Here is a 21,621-nt window from a genome sequence, read left to right as displayed (position 1 = left end):
TGCATGGACCTTGTTCAGCATTTTTCCAAACCCTAAAATCATAATCTTTTACTTTATTGATGCTACTTTTGAGTCCTGTGGGTTCTTTGATGAAATGTCATTTTATCCTACTGAAGCAAATGCAAATATCAGCTCTTGCAGGGCAAAACATACTGCAAGCTCAAAGTAATGTACATCAAATTTAACTATTACTGTAGGACAGTTATCTTTCTCATCTACTCAGCTGGGGTTTGAAAGCACTCCCAAACTTTGTAGAAAGTACTGTTAGTTAAAAATAGTAATGCAATGCTAAAATACATGGTCAAATTTTCAGAATAAAAGTCAATTCAGAGTTTCTTCAGTTAAGTGGGATTAATCACATCCCTTTTAATTGCATTTTAAGACTCACTATTTTGCATTATCACAGGGGTAGAATTGACTTCCTGTTTGGACACACACACCTGCTTTTACAAATAGATTAAAGATTATAACATAAACTGAACAACTGAAATAAGAATTTGTTATAGATTGTAAGGATATAAGAGAACAGTCTGCACATATCTGCACAAAGCGCAGATGACTTTTGACTCGTCCACTGAGCTGTCTGTACGTTTTTTTAAAGTGAAAAGAGACATTAAGAACCAGTGGAAAATTTATTTTACATCACTGATGATGATGTGTCATTAAAGGGACAATAAAGCATGTGATTAATGCAGTTTTAAAAAAGTGCACTAATTGTGGCTTAGTTAATTGGAATTAACATGATTAATCTTGACATTCCTGGTTCAAATGTAACAGAAAAGAGAAACTTGAATACAGTTTTAAATAAGAGAATATTCTTTCATTTTTTAAAGCAAATTTAAAACATATATAACAGAAGGAATCAGGACCTTTTTAACCTCTAAACACAAACTCTGCTCAGCTGTATTCTGTTAAAAATGGTTTGTTTTGGGGCACTCTGATGGCCTCATGGTTAGGTCAAGCCACATGTACGTGGCAGGCCGGGGTTCAAGACTGGCCTGTGGTTCCTTTCCCACATGTCTAACCTCCACTCTGTCATTCCTGTTTCTGATTCTAAACACTGTACTCCTCCATCAATAACAATATAAAAGGCCAAAATATATATGTATATATATATATATGTATGTAAAAGTATTACTTTTGTTGTAACAGCCTGCCATAATGCATTACGTGCTACAAAGTGGTGGACGGCATTAGCTGTAGAAATGATCGAAAAATGGATAAAAAATGGATTATAAAATGTTCAATGCCAGAGTTACTGGTGTGGATTTAATCTATAAATACCCTGGAAAGTCACCCAAGTTCCATGCTCACTAGAAAAGCCTCTGTAAGGGCTACGAAGGCATAAATGGGGTCATTAGAACTGCAAAACAGCCTGCTTCCAGATGAAAGAAAAGCAACTATGATTAATGGCTCAAAATTTTTAACCTTTTGTAATGTGTCTCTTCTTGTTGAATACAGTGTTGATCTCAGAGGGTTAAGGTAACTCTGATATTAGAATTAAGATTACCCCTGAAGTGTCTCCATGTTTGTAGTTTACATCTCACACATCAGGTAACTGAATTCTCTCATGCCCTCTAGTGGTTTCATCAAGTAACATGGACACAGGGCACTTATATTGATCTCAATAAGGTTTTCCTGGATAAATAAATTAAAATTAATCTATCAAAAAATCAAAAATGTTTCAGCCAAAGTGTATGGGAACACAGGGTTGATCAGCGAGTGTATCTACATTGGCAACATTTCTGTATAATGAGTTAGTCCAAATCCTCTATGGTTATAAATGAAGATAAAATGCATTCCAGCTGATTACAATCTCTATTATTTTAACAATCATGGTATTAAAAAGTACAAAGTCGTAATGGACAGCAGTGAATCCTTCACCAAAAGACAGAACACTGTCTCAACTGAAAAAATATATTTATATTCATAAAAATGGACAGAGTTGGGCTCAGATTTTGACATTAATATAATATCTACATTATACAGAAAAAGGTTGCCAATGTTTTTGTGCAATTTAGACAGTGTGCAGGTGTTTGTCTGCAGTTTTTGGCAGTTAAAAACATAAAATTGCATGATAGTGGGTGTTTAGGACCTCTTTTTCATTTGCTATGGTGTCATATGGGCATCAATATCATTAATTTTTATAAATAATGAAAGTGCACCTAACTTAACTTTGATTGAACATTTTAAATATATATGATCTTGTAGTCAATAGTCATATTACTGTTGATGGTCCCACTGTGAACAGTCGTTTTAATGACCATTTGGCATGATGTTTATTCTTTTTTTTTTTAAACCAATACCAGCATAAACTATCTCAGTAGGAATGATATTGTCCCTCTATTTCATTTGAAAATATTTCAGTATATAAAATACTGATACAAGCCCATCAAGTTACGGTCTCAAAACCACATTAAATTTAGGCTGTCCTGGTGCATTTGGGCGCTCCTGTTCAGACTCATTACACAGACCTCCAGCAGTGCATAAAGCAGATTAATAATATCAAAGCACATCTGTGCCCTTTGGTGGTGCTGTAAATCTTGTACTGAACACTCCCGCTTCAATTACATGATGATTTAATGACTGCTAATGCAGACCTGGAGAGCAGGCCACTGCGATATAATTAGCCATGGAGGAATAGAGAGCGAGGGCTACATGGTGTGTAACATGTGAGAGACTCTGTTTTACACTCACCTCTCGGCCTTGCTCCTGGACGTGGCATGACTCGCTGTCTCCCTCTGAGAAGGAGCCTGACTCATCGCTGGAGTTGGTGCCGTATGACTGCTCACATTTGATCTTGGGTCGCACCTGGTTAAAGAGGGCGTCTCCTCCCACGCTCTGCTCCTGCTGGTCCACATTGAGGCATCGAGCCACGTTGGAGCATGGCGAGGAGGAGAACTCAAACTGGGGCAGGCTGCAGGGGGAGCCGCCGCTGCCGTCCTCCGCATACGAGTACGAGGAGCAGGAGCTGGAAGTCCGGGTGCGGGTCTCACAGGGCGGCGAGCGAGGGCACACTTTGATTGGCACTGGGCAGCTGGTGTTGGGTCGTGGGCGGCACAGAATCGGGGGCTCAGTGGAGGTGGTGCTGGGAGAGTAGGTTTGGGAGGTGGGGAGGGACTGGCTGGCTCCAGCCCACACGCCCTTTGGCATGTGCTCAGTGAGATCCATCTCCAAAGAGTTCCCACCGGGGTAGGAATGCGCTGGGGTTCCCAGACGGTTGCAGGCCCCTGAGGAAAATATGACACTACGGCGGTCTATTTCGACTTCCTGTTTGCAGACCCCATCACAGGAAGCGGACTTGAGGGACAACCCTACAGGGAAACCGTCCACATCCTTTTGGGATGTAACAGACAGACTGAGCTCCCCAGAGAAAGGCCTGAAGTCTTTTTTATGATCTCCCTGAGAGTTTCCTTTGTCCTGGGGGCAGACGAGTCTGTTGGCGAATAGCTGCTGTGAAGTGTTGGGCAGACTGGCGAGGTCCACCCCTTTCTTGAAGAAGGCTCGGAGGCAGGATGGGGACTTGGTTCTTTTGTTTCTCTCCACAGATATGGGGTGATCCATCTCCATGGCTGTCACGCTGTCCTTATCCCTGGCGTCCTGCTCGTCTCCTGACAGGCACAATGAGATTGCCTCTTCGTCGGCCTGTGGTTCAACTTTGATCTGTGCCAGAGGCAGCCTGGCCTGACCCGGCACGGTGCCGCTGACGCCGCTCTCCTTTAATGTGCTTGGAAAACCTGAGGTACTGGTGTGTGAGGAGGTGTCATTATTGTGCTTGTTACAAGCCCACTGGTATTTCCTGTACTTAGGGCATCGTGGCAGATCTGACGCTCCGTGTCGATCAAAGTCCAGCCGGCCGTCCATCAGCTGACTGGGCATGGACATCGCAAGCCGATCGTCATCAGGGTGTCTGAAGGAGGAGAGGGCATCAGCGCACCGCCGCGCCCTGGGAGAGGCGGCTCTTTCCTCTGACTGCATGCTCTCATCCTCTGAGTTGTTCCCCTCCGGCGCCACCTTGTGGCAGAGCAGCAGGCCGTCCTCCTCGCTGCGCAGCTGAGCCTCCAGGAAGCGAAAGCATGAGTCCTCGAGGTTGTGCATGCGCAGGAATTCGGCACAGCGGATGACCTCCTGGATGTTTTCTCTGCTGAGTAACAGCTTAGCAGTGTAGGCAAACTGCAACAATGGAGCGAATCCCCTGGCAGTGACCTGCAAAAAAACAGGGAAATTGCCAGCATTACCATCAGCACAGGCTTTGTTCGGAGCACTTGGAGTGTGGTGAGACAACCGGACAGCTCCAACCATCATAAACAAACACTGTAAAGTACCGCTTAATCTTTCTATTGGTCAGCAGTGAACGTTCGACACAGCAGTAAATAAGAACTGGTGGGTTGGTGCCGGGGATGTTGGCCATGTGTGTGTCCAGCTTCATCTTCATAATAACAACCTGTGGGACATTCCAGCAGTCCACCACTGTCTGCTCTGTGGTTGGACTGCTGGTTTGCATACACCCACTATCACTGCTTTAGCTTATTTACTCTAGGTAAGATGTCTGAGTGCAAGTGCTGCTTCATGTCTGCAGCAGAAGGCTGTTAAATAGAGGCCTTAAGTTCACTACTGCAGGGCCAAATAGTGCTTTTACAGGACATGAACATGAACACAATGCATAATACCTAAATCATTATAAATAAAACACATTATGACACTATTTTAAATCTACTTTGACCACACTTGGCAAACAGTTACCCCTCCTCTTTAGAGCTTTATACCAGTGGAAAGTTTTACATTTATCCTACTGCAATTAGGTATAATTTCCACAAGACTAAATACTTTCTCTGAGCCAGCTCTCACTTCATTTATGTAACAACAAAAGCCCAAGTTGCTATGAATGAAACAACAGCCTAAAGCAGCTCAATTTTTTAACCTTTTGAAAACAGTTGCTGAGTAAATTTCTCTTTTTAAAAGAATTCAAAAGCCTTGATTTTTTTTAAAGCAAAAAGCTTAGGCTGTTTGCTCCCTCTGTTATTCATGAAAACATAATTTTGATACATTTTTTTGCAGAAAACAATGTAGCAGTATGCAGACAGAATACTGGACATCATCAAGGCTATTTTGCATGGAAATAGAGATGGTGTGCATGAAGACAGAAAAGAAGAAGCGCTGCAGGGTCTATGTGGTTTCATAAACAGGTGCTCTTTGGAAACGTATGGCTTGGTTTGCTCAGTTCATCTGTTGAATAGATGGTTGAATGAGTGAAAAAGGGTTAAATCCAAAAATCTATAGTAAAAAACAAACAGAAAAACAGCAACTGTCCTTTAAACACCAATCCTAGGCACACTGTAGGTTTAATTTGTAATTAAAATGCCTTTAATTTACATGGCAGAACATTAAAAACAATGTAGATATGGTGTGCCTTAAGATTTTGGCTTGATCTCAGCTGTGCCTTGGGTGAAAAAAGTTTGAAGAAAAAAATTTGAAAGTCTGGCCTAGTGGTTTAGGTTGCACCCTATGTACGTGGGCGGCCTGGGTTCAAGTCTGGCCTGCTGGACTCTAACTCTTTCCTAACTCTTTCATACCCATTCCCAACTCTTTTAACTGGCCTCCTCTCTAAAATAAAGGACTAAAAAGCCCAGAAATATTCTGTTTCCCGAGCTCCCAACATAACCTGCAAATGCACAGGTGAACTCCCATGATTCCAAGCAACCCTCAAAGTCATTTGTCTCTCTTGATTGAGACCATCCAGAGGCAAAATTGTCAATCAGCTGGAGGCTTTCTGTTTAAATACATAAGACTTGAATTAATAACCTACCTTTGTTAGCTGATCTGCCTTCACGTTTCAAACACATCTATCAGGACTGTGTACTGTAAATGTGGGGATCAGGACACGGCCCCACCGGCTCACTTTCTGTGTCAGTGCCCTGCATGGTCAGGTCAAGTGCCTGCAAAGCCTAATGGTTTGTAAGACGGCGGCTTATCCCTGTTGTGGCCATGTGGCGTGGGATGATAGAGGGAAGCCTTCCATTTAGACTTAATGCCAGATAATTAGGTAAACTCCTGAGCCTGCACAAGTCCAGGCCGCCCTCTGCTGCTGTTGTCACTGAGCACACAGACGAGAGAAAGGAGCCGCTTTAATGCTCGCCTTGTCTGCTGTGGGGAGATCAGCGTGAGGTTCACACTAGGTTGCGTTCATCACTTTACTCAGGCTCAAGCGCCCAATCCCTGCTGCTTTATCCCGGTTTATTCTCCAGTGACAAACAAATTACTGTTGGCCGCTTGGGGGAAAGCAATCAGACCGCAACACGGAGGAAAAGGTGCGCTCGCAAACACAATTACAACGGGTTCACTGTGGATCTAAAGATGCATTGTTTGCTCTACAAAGCATCTTTTCAGAGGCTGAGTGATGTAAAGTGTTTCTTACAAGACTTAACAGAGGCCTGCAGATGTAAGGGATGAGCAGCACAATGTGGTTTTAATGAGCCCTCTGTTTACTGCCTTTGCTGGAGAAAGATGAATTACTAAAGGTATCCGACGTGCTTCCAGAGGTCCGGCGGTCTCTGCCAGACACCCCGCTTGTAAAACAGGATTTTCCCTCCTCAGTAATCAAGTTTCACAAACCACAGAATTTTGCTCTGTGGATTTTTCCGCCTGGAAAAACAACGCAGCAGTATGCATGAGGAAACACAAATATGTCGGTTAAAAAATAGCCTGAGGTCATCTGAGTGAGTCAAAGAATGTGTTTAATCATCCAGCTTTGTGGATTTTTCTCAAGATAAACATATGCATTAACTCGCTGTGATTTAAAGAAATGCTAAGAGCCAAAACTATGACTTTTCCCTTCTTCACTTTCCAAAATCCTCAGTTTAAAATTAGAGATAATAAATGCTGGAGGCTCAGGGTTCACCGACACAAACGAAGATATGTTTGTGCCAATTTAACTAGAGCGTGATCCCAAAATACAGACGGGATTAAGTCATTAAAAAACAGATATGATAATTAGACATGAAGTTGGCTCCGAGCTAAACTTAATGATCTAGAAGATTGTGTCAGTACTACTAAACTGAGTCGCCCTTTAATTGTAATCAGATGATAATGGCTGCAAAATGAAAATCACATTTAGCTGTTCCTACATCACTTCAGGTTTAGAGCATGAGTGTTCTGCTGAGGGACTAAAGAAAGAGCAATGTCAAGAGCCCCACTAACCTTAACATCCCATCTGCTATCATTATTAAAAATGTTAAAGTGAATCCAAGAGCGGCTCAGCTTCAACGACTACAGTTATCAATATCAGTCTACTTCATTTCATCACCATCTAAGATGCTCATTCAGTCTTCAAACATGGCTATTACTGCTAATTCTTCACAAATTGTTAGCATCATGACAGACACTACAGCTATATCAAAGGGATTAAGATGGCTCTACAACCAAGACAGCCAAAATTTATCCCACTCACTGTTCCTCTGCTTTTGTCTCCCTTTCTCAATCTCCCTCTTCCCTTTTTCTGCATCTTACTCCTCTCTTTTTCATAGCTTGATTTTCTGATGTCTAACCCACTCTTTTATTCTCCCTCTTTCTTGTTCTCTATTTTTCCCTTATCTGCATCTCCTTCCTCTCTTTTCATCATCTTTCTCTTTCTTCCAGGATATTCCTCTTCTCTCTTCCTGCATTTTCCTCTTCTCATTTCCTGCAGCTCCCTCTTCTCTCTTCCTGTGTCACCCTCCTCTCTCTTCCTGCATCCTCTCTTCTCTCTTCCTCATCCTTTCCTCTCTCTTCCTGGATCCTTTCCTCTCTCTTCCTGGATCCTTTCCTCTCTCTTCCTGGATCCTTTCCTCTCTCTTTCTGCATCTCCCTCTTCTTTCCTCCGGCATCCCCGTCGTCTCTCTTCCAGCATCTCCCTCTTCTCTCCTCCTGCATCTTCCTCTTCTTTCTTCCTCTCTTTCTCTGTTTTCTCTTTCTGCATCTCCCTCTTCTCTCTTCCTGCATCTCTGCCTTTCTTTCTGGATTTCCCTCCTCTCTCTGTCTTTATTACCCTCCTCTCTATATTTGGATCTTCCTCTTTTATTTTCTTGCATCTCCATCTCCTTCTCTCACTGCCTGTCCCTCTTATCACCTGCATCTTCTCCTTCTCTCTTCCAGCTACTCAACCTTTCCCCTCATCTTCCTCTGTCTTTCGGTGCCTCCATCGTCTGTCTTTTTCTTGCTTCTTTCTCCTTACATCTCCCTTTCCTCCCCATTTAGTCATCTCCTTCTTATGTATTTCTGCATCTCTCCTTTTTTACATTCCAACAACAGATGCATTTGATTGGCAGCGATCCATCAGTAGAAGGTCATTTACTGCCAAACTCAGCTCAGTCTCATTAATAAAGTGTCTGATATTCGATGCATTTAATTTATGAACCCCTTATAGATGGGATCGTAGCGAAACATACTGCATCAGCTGGAGAAAAAAATTGCTCTGTTTTTCTGAGTTAATGACATAATTATCTGAAAATTACACGAGCTTTACTGAATTATGGGAAGTCAGTGAAAGCTGTTTCTGATGTGCTGTACTGCAACATTTCTCGTGGATCTTTACAGCTATAAGATGATGCATTTGAAGTGCATTCATGCTGGTTATGTGAGGACTCGAGAGACGATCGTGCAATCTCTGAAAATACTGGATCCCTGTGGAGTGCAGCTGAGATACTGGTACACCAGCATCCTGATAATTCAGGAAAACAGCAGATCCTGCTTTTGACGAGGGGAAGCAATCAGTGTTTATGTTGGATTTTAAGCTAGATTATGGACTTCTAAGAACAATGGAAATGTATTACTGAGTAAGTGAAGATGCTAAATGAGACTATGTATGTAACTCCTTTTCTTTTCATCCAGAAGACCCAGAAACAATCTTTTATGTGTGTTTTGTGCCAATCCGTAGAAAGGTAGGTCGTGCAAATCTTTTCTTTCACTGATAGTCTTACAACTTTAGCTTTTTCACACATGCACTCCTGAAAATTTCTAGAAAATTTCTCTTCCTTTTGACTAGGAAAAACGGAGGTCTCAAGAGGCACAATGTGGTATAAAACTGAAATCCAAGATAGCAGACAAAGTGACAAAGAAACACCATAACGACGATAATGAGTTTTCACTTTTTCACCTCCTCTATGTAATTGGACACATTTCTGGTGCACAGAAACCAACAAGTGGTTAGGAACATACGTGGGAGCAGAGATAAGTCTGAAGCAGCTTCATTATGTGCACAAACATCAAACTGGAGTGCACCAGTGGTGTATTGTAAATGTCATCACCTCCACCCACTCGTGGTGGATTTTCCTCAGTGCTGTGTTCTCTCACCGTCTCACCCTGAATTCACATCGAATTTGACAAGTGGAATGGTAGGAGAGAACTTAAGTAAGTCATGAAGAAGAACACTGACTTTGCAGCAGAGTTTTCAGGAAAGATTCAGAAGTTTAGCGCATTTTGGGTTCATGCATTCAACTGCATTGTTCTCCCCTGCTTAAAATAAACCTCTATTATCAATGTTTCTCTGTATGAAAGCTATAAATAAACATGTTCCTTATTTCCTGCTGAATCTGCAGCTCTGTGAAGTGATGGGAACAGATGTTTTCTACTTTACTTAGTGTTTCCCAGAGGGTTTAATGTTAGTCAGTGCTGTTACCTCCATTACTAATGCAGCTCCAACCATGCTAAGGATTTTTACCTTGTCCAGTTCGGTCTCATTTAAGTGATAAACTGATTTATTGTTGCATTTCTTACTTGGTTTGTTTTGTGTTCACACCGCAATAATGCAAAGCAGGCCAAAACACATCAAGTGACCATCCTTACACCACTGTATCATCGCCTAACTCTCTCACCATATAGGTTAAAGAGGCAGAAATGGTAAAAAAATTGGTGCTGAGGGTGCCAGATAAACTAATAAAAAAAAAGGTTTAAAAAAAGTGAAAAAAGGCGCGCCCGTAGTCGAGTGGTTAAGGCGCATGCCATATACGCAGGCGACCCGGGTTCGAATCCGGCCCATGGCACTATTTCCTGCATGTCTCTCCCCGCTCTCTCCCCTGTTTCCGACTCTATCCCCTGTCCTATACTATCAAATAAAGGCAAAAAGGCCAAAAAAATAAATCTAAAAAAAAAAAAAAAAAAAAAGTGAAAAAAATAGTCACAGAAAAAAAAATAAAACAGACAAAAATGGAAAAAAGTGGTGAAATGTGTTACAGAAATGAAAAAATGGGTGGAGAGTGGTGCAAAGCGGTTAAAAAGTGACAAAAAAGTTGCAAAAATGGCCATAATGTATCAAAAGTGTGGGTCTAAAGTGACAAAAATGAAGTAACATTTTAGTCTTTCCTTGCCATGCCAGACTTTTCAGAATGTCTTTGTGGCACATTCCCAGCCTAAAGTCAAATTCAATCACACTATCCCTGTCCATTGTGTAGCTTTAGCCCCTCTACCGCCTCTACTTAGACCTTAGAGAAGGTGCGCTCGATTTGCTTACCCAGCTGTCCAGGAATGATATTAATATTATTAATTAGAATTTCGTGCGCACATATACCTACTCTGTGGCCACAAATTAGTATTTCGTGGCCATGAATTAGTATGTCGTGTGCACGTTATAGCTATTGTGGCCACAATTTGATTTCTTTTATTTTTTACCATGTCATGTCTGGGCCTCCGTAATATTGAGAGGAAAAGATGTTTAAAAGAAGTGTCTCAGCTTTGTGCTGCTGAACGCTCCCAAAATGCTTTGCATGTAGCGCTCATTGCAAAGCGTGACGGTGTCACTTCTTTAAAAGACCTTTAATTCTGATGTTCAGATGTAAAAACACCCTTAATGTACAAATGTGTGATAGTGTGAATTTGTCAGAAGAGTGTGTGATAATCAGGGCTCAAGTCTCTATTGTCATGTTAATGTCTTCAGCTGATTGTCTTTGTTTATTTGTTTATTTACGTCTACAGACGTTTATTTAGGTAAAACAGCATTAGCAGCACTTGAAACATCTGGTGATATGGCCATCTGTTGTCATACATCCCTTAGCTGAAATAAAGATGTTGTTTTGTTATTTTTATGTGTCAAAATGACCTTAAGTTGTGTCTCCAGCCTTTCTTTGTTATTCCCAGCATGCATTTGGTCTGAAGCACCTTGCTGGAGCTAGCAGACAGTAGAAGAGCAGCGGGAGTATCAGTCATTGTTAGGAGGAAGCTGCTGACTCCATATCTGAGCGGGGGGATGGTGTGTGTGTGTGTGTGTGTTGGAGAGTAAGTGGGCGAGGGGAGCCTGTGTGTGATGGGCTGGGGGGAGGGGAGAGGCTTTGGCTGGACTATCCGCTCTACTGATGAGCGCAGCACATCCACAACACGACTTCAGCAGCAGCAGCAGCACTGTTCAGGAATACAAACGCAGTCAGACACATTTCTGGAGGAGCTTCTTCCTGCTAAAAATCTAGTGATGACTTACTGAATATCTTCTATTATTTAAATCATTTTGATCATGTGATGATATTTATGATATTTAAAGCTATGATAAAGCAAAAGTAATTAAGGTGTTTTATTTTCTGGGCAATATTTGAGCATATTTTGACAAGAAACTGGCCTTATTGTTATCTTTTAACCTCTAAAAGATGTTCATTGGGAGTTTTTCTATTGATTTTCTTAAGTGTAATAATATATATTTGACGATAAATTTGACAAAACCTCTTCTTTGATTTGAGTATTAAACATACTTCTTTGGCACTGCCTACACTTCAGTTTCAAAGATGAAATCAGCCTCGTTTCCCTTTAAAAGTACGTTTTGTTTTCTTAACATTTCCACATCATACCGTCTCTTTCTCTCCTCAAAGCAGGCATTGATTTCTGTTTCCCATGTTCTTTCCACAGCTTGCAGAGATACTTGAACTAGAGCGATGCTTGGGTAATTTTTTTACACAACTCATTTTAAAAGTTTCACAGTTGCTTGGTAACAGCGCAGACATTAAAAACAAATCTGCAGTTCACACAAAACTCTAATAATCCTTGGCAACTAAAATACAGACCTGATGTTCTCTGTGATCGCTAATGCCACTGAAGCGGGTGTGCACTTGTTTTCATTTGATTTGAATAACTTCTGTTTGTTTCTTACTGTTTATATGAGACTGACATGAGCCGCTGCTATGAAGGAAAATCAATCATTAGATCCTGAAGTTACACTTTAATATAGGAAACACGAAAACTGGCAGTTTCAAGTAAACAAACAAGTAACTAACAGCTAGTTAAGCAGTACCTGTTTATGAATTACTACAGCTGTCAAGATTAATCGAGTTAATCACAATTAATCAAGGTCCATAATTACTGCACTAAAGTTTTTAATCGCGATTAATCTCATGCTTTATTGTTCCTTTCACTACACTTTGGTTAAGGCATATCCGCGTCTACCTGAAGCCACAGTGAAGTAAAACACGCCCACTAATGCTCCTTAATTCATTTTTCATGATTTTGAAGCTTAATTTGATAAACTTAGAGATGTTTCTTTAACTGAAATTTGATTTAGAAGTTCATAACACAGTGACCTGTCATACAGCAAACCTAAATGCAGATTCATTTTCACTTTATGGGGTCTTTAACTTCCTGGTTCAATGGAGGTTAATTACTAATTAAATCCCTGATTAGGTAACAGTTTATTACTCATCATATTCCTGATTTAATATCAAGCAATTACTCACTATTTTTTTAACAACAAGCCATTAGTTTCTTATTGTTTTACCGTTTGATTGACAGTGAGCTACTAAATATATATACATTATACCTGGTCAATACCTGGTCAACTAGCGGTTAGTCATCACTATTTCCATAGTTAAGTAACAGTTAGTTGCTGGTTTAATTGAAGCTGGTTACTCATTATTTCCCTTCATTATTTTCTTTTTAAATAACAGTTGATAACTCATTGTTTTTCTTGTTGACTGAAGCATAGTTGCTCATCATTCCCCTGATTAAATAAAAAAAAGTTACACATTTTTGTCCTTCATTAACAAGCAGCTGCTTCCTCTTTTATTACCTATTAAGCAAACAGTTGTTGACTCATTATTTCCATGATTAACACAAGCTTAAAGCTCATTATTACCTTTATTAAGTAACATTAGTTACTCATTCATTTTCTGCTTAATCAGAAGTTATTTATTATTTTTTACTTAAATAACATAGTCATTATTTACCTGTTAAATCAGCAGTAATTCTTTTAATAACTTACAAATATTCAATTTTTTGAGTGGGTCGAGAAACCTTTGTATTTGTTACTCAAAGAGACGTTTCAAGACACAACTCTGATCTGATACCAGTGAAAACTTTCTGGACTGACTGTGGCGTGAAATACTAGTAAATTATTTAAGCCCTAATTATAATCTACAGCCTCTCAGTGATTGGTTTCCTGCTAATTATTGTGAGTTTTACTGCTAATGATTAAAATAAGAAGAACACTGGGGGCTGCATCAAAGGCTAATCTCTTTCTTTCTCTACATTATGCTCCATTCAATGTGCCTAACATGACAGCCTGCCATTGGCTGACTGACTCTCACAAAGGGAAAGATATGATGGTTAGCATTCAAGTTAGCAGCAGTGTTCATTTTGGCAGCTATTTTTTAATTTTAGTTTCAGTTTTAGGCTTTAAATGAAATGCATTTTAGTTTTAGTCACATTTTAGCCATTTCTACCCTTTGTAGTTGTAGTCTAGTTTTAGTCAATGAAAACTCAAAGCATTTTAGTCCATAAAAAGTCCTCACATTTTAGCCTTTACTTTTAGTCCAAGCATTTATTTTCTTATTTAAATCTGGTACCATGTCATGGTAGTGTTTTCTATGCACACTGCTAAACCGGGGGCCCCTAACTCTACAGCTGAGAGGCAGAATAGATACAGCTGCTTGTTTTTTTGACAGATTTACTCACAGTGGAGAAATATCATGGATTTTGAATGTCCAACGAAAACTACATTACATTTTAGTTAAATTTAAGTCATCTTGACGAAAACTAAACTTAGTTTTTGTCAGTTTTAGTCATCACAGATCTATTTTTGTTAGTTTTAGTCTAGTTTTTGTCATGGAATAAAAGGCTGTCGACGAATAGTTCTAGTCATAGTATTAGTCGACGAGATTTACACTGGTTAACAGGAATAAATGATAAAAAATGAATAAAAGATTTTATCAGTATCGGGTTAACTCTTTAAAATCCTGAAATTCACCCAGGTTCCAGGCTCACTAAAGGCCGCTGTAAGGGAGTCAAAGACGGCACAACGGCTAGCTTCATGAGAAAAAACAAGTAAGAGGCTACTATTCATGTTTCAAAAGTGATTCAAATTTTAACAAAGTGTGCAAACTGGGTTTGCATATGTTTGTAAAAGCCTAAGGTTTGGTATAATGGAACAATACAACAGGAGATTTCTCATATCAGATGTTTAGCTGGGTAATTAGGAAGTATAAAACATTTTCAGTCTAATAATAAGACTAAAAAAAGCTGCCTGATCATCCATTGTACCTCCTCCAGTCATTTTTATTTTACATAAGTCTTTGGCCCTTGAGCTCATCTGATGTGCAGCGGCCTTTTGTCCCGGAACACTCGATGTGATCTCTGCAGCACTGAAGCATTACCTAACAATGGCATCATCCTGACAGCGTACAGTACGACTCTGCTTCGTCTCCATTAGCTCTGTGACTCAGGCTGTGTATTGTTTGTCAGCGCGCTCAGAGGTTAATGTCAGGTTGCTCAGCACATCTGATGTTAAGGCATCCCCTCAGATGGAGACCGAGTGTTTTCTCCTGCGCGGGGAGGCTCTCCATTGTCATGCCGAGCCACGGCTCCATTAGCATGCATGACATGCAGGAATTCGCTGGAGCACATTTGCATAAATTAGCCGTGTCTTCTATGGGGGCGAAAAGGCCGATGTATGAGAGCAGCAGCAGTAGTGAGTGAGGGAGGAGGGAGGGCGGTGTAGTATTGCTCAGCCTGTTTATGAACGGATATTTGGCAGACTTCCTAAAAATGTCATGCAGATTGTCTGGCTCTATGATTGGCCACTACCCATAATTTCCTGCCCTGTAATGGTATCGGCTGTCCTGCAGACGAAGAGCAGTGCTACTTTAGCCTAAAAACGCCCCAATCTGTCACACTGATGTATTTCCCTCTTTGTTTTAACTTCTGCAGTAAGTGCTGCTAACAGCTGAAATGCCTCAGACGTCATGGCAGTGAGCTAATGACCAGGAAACAGTCTGTGTATCCTCCCTGTCCTCCTCTGCTTCCTATATGTTAGTTCTTCCTCGCTGGTTTTCCTCCCTCTACACCCCCCCCCCCCCTCTCTGTCGATCTCTTTCCTTCATTAGGCTGCTGTGCTGGTAGTAACAGTGGAGTAATCACATATGGTGCAGGGCACACATAAAGATGCACTCCTGCAGGCAGCAGCTGCTGATACTAGCTGAAAATAGATCCCTGGTAGGCTCAGCACTTTTCCTCCTGCAGCTTTACTGTTTATCAGCAGAGAGGGATGCAGACGGACCAACGCACACACTCATTTAAGCTTAAACCGCCTCACCCCGTCAGTCGGCATGGCTCGAATACAGACTGTGCATGTGCATGATACAAGACCGATGGCTGATATCAGAGAGTAAAAGGTGTAAGAACGGTCAGTACATTTCTATAACACACTTTTAAACAAAAAAAAGTTGCAAAGACAAGTTCCAGAGTGCAAACTTTAAAATACTTGCTATCTTTTTGTAGTGTAAGCTGCCTGTTACAAGTGGACTCCCTAGTTCTGTTGATACCGCTCACTCATAGTTGACATCTTCAAATTTGCAGACTAGCAACCCACGTCATCGTCCTTCTACATAAACATTTGTACATTAGGGTGGTGTCACATTGCAGATCTGGGCCTGGAATCAAACAACGCCCAGTTCCATTTGGTCAGTGTGAATGCAGACATCCTCTATGGAGGCACCGTGCCCGAGTGTGCTTTCAGAAGTGATCTCCTGCACGATTCATGTGCACTTGGGCACAGTACATGTGAATGCAATAGTGCCTGATTGCAGGGTTAGCATTCTTAATGTCTCCTGTCTTCCAAAAACTTGCAAACCTGCAGCATGGACCCAAATGTAGGTGGGGTTGCTATATTTGCAAGGCTATTTTCATTGCTTTTTTTTTATTAGCATACAATCTTCATCTGCACACATAAGAGATATCCTCTAGCCCTGTGTCTCATGTTAAAAATAAAGCTTCTTATGCCATTGTTGCAGCATTTTTCTGCAGCTTCTTGCAGTTGAAATTATCCTGCACTTGCACTCAAGTAGAGGTACACTACCTCATCAACAGTAAGACTTCAAATGCACAGCTCACCTGCTGTAACTATGGGTCAAACATTTCAAAGTTAGAGTAGTGATACGTGAGTGTGTTTGTTGAACATTCTGATGATGAATACTATCAAAGAGCAGAGACAAACTATATTGCATGGCAGAATGAGGCAGGTCAGGACATATTTTATCCTCAGAGCTTTACAGCAGATGCGGAATCAGGAATAGTGTCAGTGTTGGCATCTCAAAAATGATGATGTCCACATGAAGCGTGATCAAATGTTTCCGCCATGGTTGTAATGATGCCTATAATGCTACTACTGAATCAGACTGTGTATATATATATATTAGTGTGCTCAGGCATGGACAGATGTTACTAATGTGGAAGCAAACCAGCAGGACAGAGAGGAGTGGGGTGGAAAGAGTATCTCACCTGGGTGGGGTATGAAAAAAATCCTACCTAATGTGACAACAATCTCAGCCTTGTTTGAAAGTTCACACCTCCATGCTGAGTAGAGGGAAGAGTATGTGTATGTTTGTTGTTTCATTATAAAGCCACACTGTTATCTACAGGCCTGGCATGTATACAATTTATTTTATTTTTATTTATTTATTTATTTATTAAAAAGTGACAGAGTACATTAATGAACATGAGCCCAAAAGACAAATTTAAACAGGCTGGAGTTTGCAAAACTGCTAATAATGACACTACTTCCAGTGTGCAAACATGCAGTAACAAGATTTATGCAAACTGTGCTGAATAAAGTGCACGATTGAAAGTGCTATTTAAGGTGCTAAGAGTAATTTTCCCAAGTGTTGCAGACACGAGTCAAGTATCACAAGTTAAACAAAAAGAGAGAGCTTATAGCTGTTATAGCACCAGGATATTCAATCGGCGGCCCTGGGGCTGGATCAGGCTTAAAGATGATGCACACAAGTTCTTTTTAGCAGAGAGATGCACGTTTCGTTAGATTTGTAGGATCATCTGTCACATTTATTTCCTACTTGTTTTGTTCCTCTTCAGTGTTGTTGTTCTCCTTGTTTACATCTCCTCTCACACCTGCCTGACAAATGCACTGCTTTCCACTTCAGCATCTTGATGCACACATTTCAGTACCTGTGGGGTGGTTTTTAGCCTGGAAGCTAGAGAAAATGTCTCTTCTACTTTAAAAAAAAAAAAAAAAAAAGTACATGCACATAAGAGAAAGTTTGAGAAGTATGCATTTTAGTCTGTGTGTTACCTGTTAGATTTCTTGTAAATTTTGACTTAACAGTTCTGTAAATCTTTGAAATATTTGAGATTTTAACATCAGAATTTGGACTTTTTAAATTTTGAGCTCTTGACCCCCTCCCCCTCCCCTTCCATAAATATATGATTTTTTAAACTCAGAAATTCTGAGATTTTTGTCATGGAAACAGACTTTATAATTTCTAAATGTCTACCCCTCCCAATCAACAAATCATCTTATTTTCTTATCTTTTAGGGTGGCACTAATACACTGTCATACATTATGTTTCTAATCGTGATTGAACATCTAATTTTGCCAACATCAGAGCAGACAGGGTCCTACAACCTCTTTGGGATGCCCAGACCCCAGGTTAGGAACCACTGGCTTATACAGTGGTCTTTAGATAAGAAAACAAGTGTAGACCTACTTTTTGGGGGTTTTACCATGAAACAATAACATTTTATGTAGAGTTTGACAGCAATGTGTCACTTTATTCTGCATGGGTCTTGGGAGGGCTCAGCTTCTCTTAGATACAAGTGGGAAGATCCCAGGTTAAAGGCTTGGACCTACTGGCCTAGTGATTAGGTAAGGCCACAAGAATAGAAAGCTACTCTTCTTACTAGGCAGTGCAGATTTGAGTCAGACCTTTGGCTCCTTTCTTGCATTACATTCCTTACCTTCTATCTCCCTGTGTCATACAGATTCACCTCTGAATAAAGGCAAAACGCACAAAATAAAAATCTTTTTAAAAACAGTCAAATGGTCATTGTGCATTCAACACAGTCATATAATGATGATTGAAATGCTTTGCTCATCTGTTCCCTAAGACAGGTTTAATAGGAGGGAATTATGTCTACTAAAAAAGAGAAAGGTATACTCCTGCACTATCTAACTTGCAAAAAAACCCAAACATTTATTTGCAAAGTTTAGTTGTGGGTCATCATCAGAAAGTTTGAAAAAAAAAAAAAAGGGCAGGACATCTTAAACAGGAAGTTGTGACACACCTGCAGCCAACCAATCATGATCGCGATGTCAGATTTAAACCAGCAAAGTAACAAATATCAGCTTCCTGACTGAGAGATTCTTGTTGATTTTTCTAAATGTTTATATTGTGAGGTTTGCAAACATTAGAACAAGTTAAATGACTAAAAAGGTGCAGAGAGCTGATATCTAAAGGAAAAATGCCGCGTTCAGTGACAACCTCAGCTCTGGGTCTGCTGAGCTGTGGGTGAGGTGGCTGAGTAAAACTCCCCCCTGAAGGTGGATTAAATCAGATACTGTATGTCCTAATCCTCTCTCTGTGCTGCTTACTGTACAGAGCAGACACTGAGGAGGACATGACCCCACCTCAACGACAAGACAATGCTTTATTTCTGGACATACTGTAAATAAATGAAATCATTGCGTTATTGTTAGTATTTAAATGTGTGTATTTCGTTGTGTCCTGCTTCATCTATTCCAGCTTTTTCAGCCCATGATTAAGGTCTGCGTAAAGAGCGCGGTCTCCTTTTTGGAGGTTAAACACAAAGATGATAAACATGTGGATCCCCCCGCAGGCTGCAAGCCCCACAATCTGGCTGCTCAAGGTGCTCCTCCGCCCGTCCTCACACAAAGGCGCCGTGTCTTCTCCATCAGCTTCTACATGAGATGTGTCCTTGTGCTGGCAGAGAAAGAGAGACCCCCTGCTGCTCCGGGGGGGCTGGGTATTAGTGCCAGCACTTCCACCGCTGCGCATCACTCCTCTTTCATCTCCTAACCACCCAACCCCCATCTTTAGGAAGTCCCGGGCTCCCGTCTCCTGCCATCTGTCTAATAGGCTGTGTTTGTGTGATGGTGTCCCGAGGAGGCTCTCGGTGTGGGGCCCGTCTAAAGTGTGGCTCCCCTCCGATTAGCCCGTATTGTGCAGGTTGAACTCAGATCAGCAGTTTGACCTGAGACGGTGGACTGATGTCACTCATCAAACCTCCTAAACTACTGTATGAGCTTTTAATCCATCTGGGTTTGCTGTTTCAAAATAGCTCTTTTAAATGACCAGTTTAAGGTGGGATATTTACGCCTCTGTGACCAGGACGTAAAAGACCTGAGGTACAATGTTCTACCATCAAGCTGACATCGAAGGCAATAATGGACAAGAAAAAGAGTCTGTAGGATGGAAGAACGCCATGATGGAACTCTGTCATCATTATGCCCTGAGACATTTACACTGATGGCATGACGTGTCCCCATCTGTCAGTCCGCTGTATGTTTTGACTTTGTAGAAGCGCAAGAGAACACACAGTGCATTCAGAAAGTATTCAGACCCCCTTCACTCAGTACCCAACGTGCCAAAGTAAAAACGGAATTGTAGAAATCTTTGCAAATGTATGAAAAATAAAAAAAACTGAAATATCACATTGACTGAACTATTCACACCCTTTGCATAAAAACATTTGAAATTTAGCTCAGGTTCCTCCCATTCCCCAGATCTTTGCTGAGATGTTTTTACACCTTGATTGGTGTCCTCCTGTGGTGAATCAAACTGATTGGACAGGATTTAGAAAGGCAAAAACCAAGCCATGAGGTCAAAAGAACTGCCTGCAGAGCTCAGAGACAGGATTGTTGCAATCCAGGTTGAAGGTTCCCAAGATCCAGTGGCCTCCATTAGTCTAAAACAGAACAAATGTGGCACACCAGGACTCTTCAAAGAGCTGGTTGCCCAAGCAAACTGAGCAACTGGAGGGGAGGACCCTAAGCAAAAGAGGTGACCTAGAACCTGATGGTCACTCTGACTAGACTCTAGAGACCCTGTGTGGAGATGGGACAAAGTTCCAGGAGGAGAACCATCATCAAGCCTCACATCACCAAGACCAATGCCAAATGTTGGATGGGGTGGTGTAGAGCACACCGACACTGCATCATGGAGCAGTGGAAACTTGCTCTGTGGCTTCTCTGTTTTGGCATATGGGTCTGGGTTTGGCGTTACCTGCGTGACTGCATCGTGCCAATTGTGAAGTTTGGTGAAGGAGGGGTAATGGTATGGGGTTGCTTGTCAGGCTTTAGACAAGGCCCCTTATCACCAGTGCTTCATCATACCGAGACATTCTGGACAATGCTATGCTTCCAACTGTGTGGCAACAGTTTCAGGAAGGCCCTTTTCTACTCCAACATGTCTGTGCACCAGTGCACAAGGCAAGGACTATAAGGACATGGACAAGGACATAAGGACACCCGCATATGCACGGTTTCAGTTGCTGTGGTTTCCTGTACACTAACAAGCAGGAAATGTGATCGTGGGACCGGGAACTGGCATAAAAATTGTACTGCAGAGTTTTCAAATGTAAAATTGAAGAGGATGAAGACACACCAATGCACGTGCATGTAGAGCTCATACTGCTTACATTCATGGCTGCTATTGCGAAGTATAAACCTGGTTTGGACAGTCTTTCTTCATTTTCAAAGTGCATTTTGCAGGAATATCCTTGTAGCATAATATGTATGATGCAGCAGATTGTGTTGGCAGTTTCCCACTTAACCTTAGAATCTGGTTAAAACTGATTATCAGGTAAATATTTAGGAAGATCATGATCTTTATTACGAAATCTGACTTAACAGTGTTACAGTGTTCTCTTCATCGATTTAACTCCATTGGCGCACAGAACCCTACTGCCGTTAAGGGCCACAGGCAGAACTTTTTGTCTTGTTGGAATAATTCAGAGCGACACCACAGAAGGACACACTCTCCTTTTTAAAAACAGGGTGCTCGTTTGTCTGTTTTTCTTAGGGGATGAAGAATGTGCAGCGTTCCCTGGCTCATGACTAAGGAAAGAGCTGACAAACAGGAGGTGGTTTGTGGTTTGTAAACCAGCAGGGCTCTGCTGAATCACAGTAACAGACCTTTTTTTCCATAATATAAAAATAAGAGTGGACAGAAATGTAAGCACTGATCAGTCTGGAGCCCGTCTCTGCCCTCACCGTGATCTGCAGTCAATCAGAGCTTTCCCACGCTGGACGTCAGATGTGCAAACAAGTGGACAATACAGCGGCCAGTCACTGGAATTACTCACTGGATGGTTATTTAATTCGCTCAAGTCAACTGAGTTATTTGCTGATCTGATTACTGTAACAAA

At 41.3% G+C, this 21,621-nt stretch overlaps 1 protein-coding gene across 3 annotated transcripts in view; it reads right to left on the bottom strand.

Moving 5' to 3' along the window:
* bach2b (BTB and CNC homology 1, basic leucine zipper transcription factor 2b) overlaps positions 1 to 21,621 on the bottom strand; it is a 192,751-nt gene that overhangs the window by 29,043 nt on the left and 142,087 nt on the right. For all 3 annotated transcript variants that reach the window (XM_041804601.1, XM_041804602.1, XM_041804603.1), the window contains one exon: positions 2,698 to 4,206. In XM_041804601.1, coding sequence (XP_041660535.1) covers positions 2,698 to 4,206 — 1,509 coding nt within the window. The remainder of the gene's footprint in view (positions 1 to 2,697; positions 4,207 to 21,621) is intronic.

This window comes from Cheilinus undulatus, linkage group 14 (genome assembly GCF_018320785.1).
Source record: "Cheilinus undulatus linkage group 14, ASM1832078v1, whole genome shotgun sequence".
In the NCBI taxonomy this organism is placed as follows: domain Eukaryota; kingdom Metazoa; phylum Chordata; class Actinopteri; order Labriformes; family Labridae; genus Cheilinus; species Cheilinus undulatus.
This window is presented reverse-complemented; position numbering and strand designations above follow the sequence as displayed.